Source organism: Apaloderma vittatum, unplaced genomic scaffold (genome assembly GCF_000703405.1).
Source record: "Apaloderma vittatum isolate BGI_N311 unplaced genomic scaffold, ASM70340v1 scaffold4159, whole genome shotgun sequence".
Classification (NCBI taxonomy): Eukaryota; Metazoa; Chordata; class Aves; order Trogoniformes; family Trogonidae; genus Apaloderma; species Apaloderma vittatum.
Window position 1 is genome coordinate 79,924 of NW_009736806.1, and position 6,000 is coordinate 85,923.

At 42.6% G+C, this 6,000-nt stretch overlaps 1 protein-coding gene across 1 annotated transcript in view; it reads left to right on the top strand.

The window, feature by feature from the left end:
• CDC42BPA (CDC42 binding protein kinase alpha (DMPK-like)) overlaps positions 1–6,000 on the top strand; it is a gene marked incomplete at its 5' end in the record, with an annotated part of 75,158 nt that overhangs the window by 64,016 nt on the left and 5,142 nt on the right. The window contains 2 exons of the mRNA XM_009877103.1: positions 3,219–3,287; positions 3,428–3,613. Of these exons, the coding sequence (XP_009875405.1) occupies positions 3,219–3,287; positions 3,428–3,613 (255 nt within the window). The remainder of the gene's footprint in view (positions 1–3,218; positions 3,288–3,427; positions 3,614–6,000) is intronic.

Below are 6,000 nucleotides of genomic sequence, written 5' to 3' on the forward strand. Positions count from 1 at the left end.
ACTAGGGGGAACAATTAGTGCAAGGAGAAGAGTTTTCTCAAATTTTCTTCATGCAACTATTTCTGGTGATCTAGCTTCTTTCGTGAAATACTGGAATGCAGAGAGTGGGCCTTTTTATTTGCAGTTTTGTCCAACTTATTTGTGCAATTTCAAATTTGGCTGGATCTACTGATAGAAATTTGTTCATCTAGCATGAGCTTTCATTAAACTCAGTGTAGTGCTATGCAGGCAGAAGGGTACTTAGTAATAAAGAGGTTTTAGACAATAGGTATTTTAATCTCTGTGTTTGATGAGATCATCACAAACTAAATAGCTTGCTCAGCCTAGCTTTTATCTAGCAATCATGGATGATGAACTTTATAAAACAAATGACAACTTTTACATATATGCATGTATTTCTATTTATTTGTGAATGTATACAGATTCACTTTATATAGGCAATGTGAATCCAATCAAAACTGATCTCTGTGGTCCCACTAACCTGCCTGTGCTCCCTTTTTCAGGGGAAATGCCAAAAATTGAATGAAGTGCAACGTGAGAGCTGGTAGCGATGGCCCTGGCGTCGCCGGGCTGCGAGGTGTCGCTGGGCAGGAGGGGACATGCACATGTGCTGCCTTAACCCGTGGCCAAACTGCCCGGGGGTTGGCAGAGCCAGCAGGAGCTCACTTGCTCTCTGCCCACTGCTGCACTTCATGATGTGTCTTAAAAGACCAACTTGAGAGAGTTTAATTTGCGTCGTGAATGAAAAGTAGATAAATGGAATGTTTTAAACTCTTTCAGGCTCTTTGATATGTTGTATTAGATGCCCCCCTGTGTACAACGTATCTGTCTGCGTGTGATTGCTCTTGCTGATGCAGCCACACAAGGGGGAAAGATGCTTTCTCTGTGCGTTGTTTCCGTGGTCTTGGCACGCAACAGGCACTTGTCATGGACAGTGAGATAACATTTTTGCAAATTGCAGTTTAGTCTCACATCGCTCTCTCTGTGAATGAACACCTTTGACTTCAGTGTAGCCCTGTGTTTTAGCAGAAACAAACACACCCAAGGCTCAGAATGAGATCAGATTTAAGAGAGAAAATATTAGCAATTACCAGGCAATTGTAAATTTGCATCCTTTTCTTCGTGGTGAGCAGTTACTCAGGGGGTAGCAAATCTGTGGGCTACGACACAACAGAAACCAGAAGTTCTTTTTTGCTATTAACAGAGCTGTAATTGGTACATATTTGTATTTTATTGATGCGGATAGTAGATCTGGGTCATTGTCTTGTTTTGTACAATTTAGAATCTTTCCTGTTAGTGTATCCCCAAACTTATTTATTTACATGTTTTTCTTCCCTAGCAGCCTGTCACCAATTAACTGGCCGTACAGTCTGGCCTCCCTTCTGCCCTCTTGTCCCTTGAAGCCACTTTTTCGTGGATGCTCCTTTGTAGTGAAGATCTGAAATCTGGAACTGCACTTAACTGCAGCACAGACCACCTCTCTGTGTACATCAGATGTACAGGATTGATTTTGCTTTCATATTCTGCATGCCTAAGTATTTTACATACAAAACTTAGTCTTGACTGCCATTATATTGGATCATTATGCTTCAGTTTGACCTCATTACACATGAGCCATTATACTTCCATTCTAGATGATGTGTGAAGCTTTGCTTGTTTCAAATGCAAAACTTTTAGAGTTAATGAATACGTACACATATTTGGTATTCTTCAAAGAAAGTGGGAACCCCATGCATGCATCTAATGGTGGAGTCCATGGAGAAAGTTCCATGGAGGACCATTTAAAAAATTTTGCCATATCATGGCTTTCTCACATTCATGAATGCTGGCTAAATATTTTCATGGTCTGCAGCTGGCCTACCCTCTGCTTTTTAGCTTGTAATTTTAGAGACTCCCTTTTCTCCCTTACTGGCTTTTAAGAACGTAGCCAGCTTTGCTGTCAGTTCTCTCTTGTGAGCAGGTAACTCGGCAAAGTCTTTTTTCCTGGACCATTCTTGGAATGGTGGCTTCTTGTACTGATATTTAGATGCTGCTAAACTTATTAATAACAGTTTAATGTATATTATGTCTTATATGCCATAATGTGGTAATTAATGTTTTGATTAACATGCAAAGCCTCATAATAATTGTGTATTTAAAAAAAAAAGTTGGATTTTACCAGCTGAAATGAAGAGAACAATAACAATAATGTTTGATAATATGTATTGGGATGTAACTTAATGCTCTTCCAGACTTTAATACGTTCCACATACAAAAAGTAGTGCCTTAGGTTTAGCAGAGGGGTAAGCTGTATTTTTACCATATTTTATTTTTTTAAGTCCTAACATTTCTAATGATACTCAGATCTCTTTAAGGTGATGAAATCAGTTGGATAAGAGAAAGAGAAAATTAAAGTTAGGAGTTAGAAAAGGTGTTCCAGTTTGCTGGTGGCCATGGGGCAAATGATCCCCTTGCAGGCTGACGTGCTGAACACGTACAGATGGCACAGGGAGGGAGACCTTCCATTAAATCTGGATTTAGATGACTTTAAATTACAAGGGTGCTTGTGTCGGCACATTCCATAGAGGTGAATTAGAAATTGTTTCTATTTAAGCTGCAGGATTATTACTCCACTCTTGTTTCTTTACGTCACCCTTTGGGAGCACGTTGCTCAGTTGACCAATTAAAAGCATTTGAATTCCCCGATGCTCTTGCACCTTATCTGCTTGTGCAGCACCGGGGTGGCAGGGCCAAGTCCCATCGTCGCTGAAGCGCTGTGAGGATGCACTGAGTGGGCAGGAGGACACAGGCCTGGAGCAGAGTAGATGGTCCCTGTTGTCCGACACCAACCAGCTCCCCTTCCCCCACACGACCTGTGTCCCTACCCTGTCCAAACACAGTTCCCTCCCGTTAGAAAATACTGTCTGTTTGTTGTATGGGTGATAATTTTAATGGATTCACTAAAATGCATGAATAATAGAAGGAAATCTCTTACAATCTTTAACTGTTGTGTATTCTCATCTTTTCTTTTCCCCACACCATCTCACCTGTGTTCACCTTCCTTTGTTTGTGTTATGTCTATTTTAGATTGTAAGCTCCTCAAGGCAGGGAACTGATGCTTCTCAACTGTCTGTAAAGCACCTTTTACAACTGTGGTGCTCTTTGAAATATCAAATAATAATAAATACTAGAATGGATTCCCAATGAGTTAAAAGTTTTATTTGTTTTTAATGTTTTAGCAACAGCAAGGGCAGCAGGCCCCTATGACACCATGTAAGGAAGGTGCTCAGAGGACTGGGGGTGACAATGTAAGCACCTGTGTGTTGGCGGGCGAGCAGGGTTGCTGCCTGGCTGTCCTTCAGTGTTTCACCGCTCTCGTGGACTGCTATTGCCGATGTAACCTGTACAACCATCCTTCATTGCTTTCTCTCTCTGTTGTCTTTGATAGCAGCGTTCCCCTTACCAAATCCCTCATCATCACTCCCGTCTGATCTCCTCTCCGAGCAACTTTGAGCACATCTACCACATGACTGTTAATTCAGCAGAAAAATTCCTCTCTTACGATTCCATAAACCCTGCATTTTCCCCGCCTCCACGCTCTGTCCTCGGTACTCCAGACTTTGTGACTCTGAGGGTATGAACGGCTGAGTCAGGTGTTCACTTTACTAACACTGTGTGGTTTTCCTTTTGCCTGGCTTATTAACATGGGAGAAGACCCCTTGTAAGTGGTTTCCTTCACCCCTTAACTTTCTTCTGTCACAGCCGATTTATTTTCTGCTGTCAGCTGTGGTCTTTCCACAGCTCTGATGTGCCAAGAAACAGGAATTTCATGGCATTAGAAAAAAGAAAATAAGTGTCTAACAACCGGGCTGAACCTTTTGCTATGAGAATGCCATTTTAAATCATCAAGAACAATGTGGGAATTTTGAATAAGTTCCCTGTTTCACAGTGTTCATCCTCCAGTGGTCAGTAGCAGGATGGTGTGTTTCAGGTTGCTTCAGGAAAAGGTTCTGGATCTGTCTGTGTTGGACCGAACTTTCAAGCTGATTTTTTCATGATGAAGTCATGTGGAATGCAAGAATTTTTACACAATGCTATACACAGATTGAGAGAGACACACACAGGTTGTGCCTTAGTTTCTAGGTTAAAGTAAGTGAAGCTAGAACATGTACAGGCAAGAAACATGCAAAATGAGGGCAACTTGCTGATGTAGGTCCTTGTAATCCTGGTAGTTTTAAACAGAGGCTGAGACAGGGTACTGTTCTGTAGGTATCCTTCCAGTTGGAATGTAAACGTAGGGGGATGCAAGTGGTCTTTTCTCGTATTGTGCATCCTGGTCTGACTGCATGGGGGTCTCCAGGTCCTATAGAAATACAAACTCTACTAAAACAGGCACACAAGTTACATGCTTTGTGTTGTAACTGTGTACGTGCTGTGGCCTGCAGTTCTGCTCAGGATAAATCAGGAATAATCTGTGAGGTAGATTTCTGTGATGGCAGTTGGTTGCTCGGGGTTTGTATGGGTTGGAGTCATGTCTGATGCTGTAGTGGAAACCCTGCTCTTTGTTTCTGTGGCATTTGGACACCCTTCAGACATGCATGGCAAACCTTCACTGCCACACTGCTTTGAGAGCCTTTTGGTTGCTATTCTGGATCCCTATCACTGGGCAGGTTTTGGGCTACATACCTGCATACGGCACTAGAGAGAATTTAAAAACGTGGGTGGAAAATTAATCTCTTCCATATGGCTCCAGAAGAAATCGTCACGGCTAAGCTTTGACTGCTCACATGCATGGGCATGCATTACTGTTGTGAAGTCCCAGTTGTCACAACCATTAATATTCAAAGATGAAGTTCCAGCATTTTGGAAAATGTGCCCTGTGATGACAGGTCTGCATCCATCCTGGCTTCCTGGTAGGAGGAGCGATGCAAATATACAATAGGAATGCTCCCTTGAAATAAAAATAAATAATAATAAAAAGATATTGTTAAGCCAAACTGAAAGTTGTTTTTCTCTTAGAGGGTCATTACATGGTCACTGAAGCTGTATTTCAGTTCTGGTTTTAACAGGTGGTTTTTTAATCCAAATGTTCTATAAAAACTTGTGTTTAATATGTGGTGGTGTATCACCAGACTGTGACCCACCCTCCACCTTCCCTTTCTGATGGGAGTAGTCTCTCTGGGATCAGGAAGGAACAACCCCTGGTGTTTTGCTTTAGGAGCATCTTTCATCCTAATGTTGCAGCCTACTCGCATAAATTGGAGGAAGAGCAGTGAGGTGGGAGTCCTGGAGTGTCGAGATCTTGTAGCTGTTAGCTCCTTAGAGCACTAGAGGTTTAGTCTTGCGTTAAGAAAAGCGTTTGTCTCCTTTGTAGTTTGAGGGTGAAGGCAAGGCTGTGAGTTGTGATTTTGTGTCTGTCCATCCTCCCTGTGGATTTGGGCCTTTTAGTGTAAGAAGGGCAGGGCTCCCTCTGAGGGGATCGTGGGCCCGAAGTACGGATGGGATATTGGAACCAAACCAGCATGGAATCCATAGGGAAGTTGAGAAATGACCATTAAAGTAGGCTTTTGGATTCTATTGTATTATTTCATGGAAGAATTAAAAGCTAAGTTTTATAATATGAGCAAAAAGCTAAAACAAACAAACAAAAAAACCCAAACAACAAACAAGCAAGCAGTATGATGAACAGAGAAACACAGGCAAGTGATTTCCTGAAGGTGTTGGTAGGTGTTTAGTCAGACCCTCTGTGGATGTTCTTGCCCCCTGGCCCGAGCAGGCAGCGCGAGAGCGGTGAGCGCAGGTGCAGAGCTGGGGCTCAACGACACGGCAGAGCTGTGAGCGTGGCAGCGGCTGCACGGACACGACCCACAGCTGCACAGCAGCTCCATTCCCTGGCTGGGAATGGGATGCACTGAACTGATTTGGGCCTTTCACCCTATTTCACAGGGATTAACTTTGCTCAGCAAGCAGCTTCTCTGCTGCTGATTTATTCTGATTTTTTCTCTCACGTTTCTCTGTTTG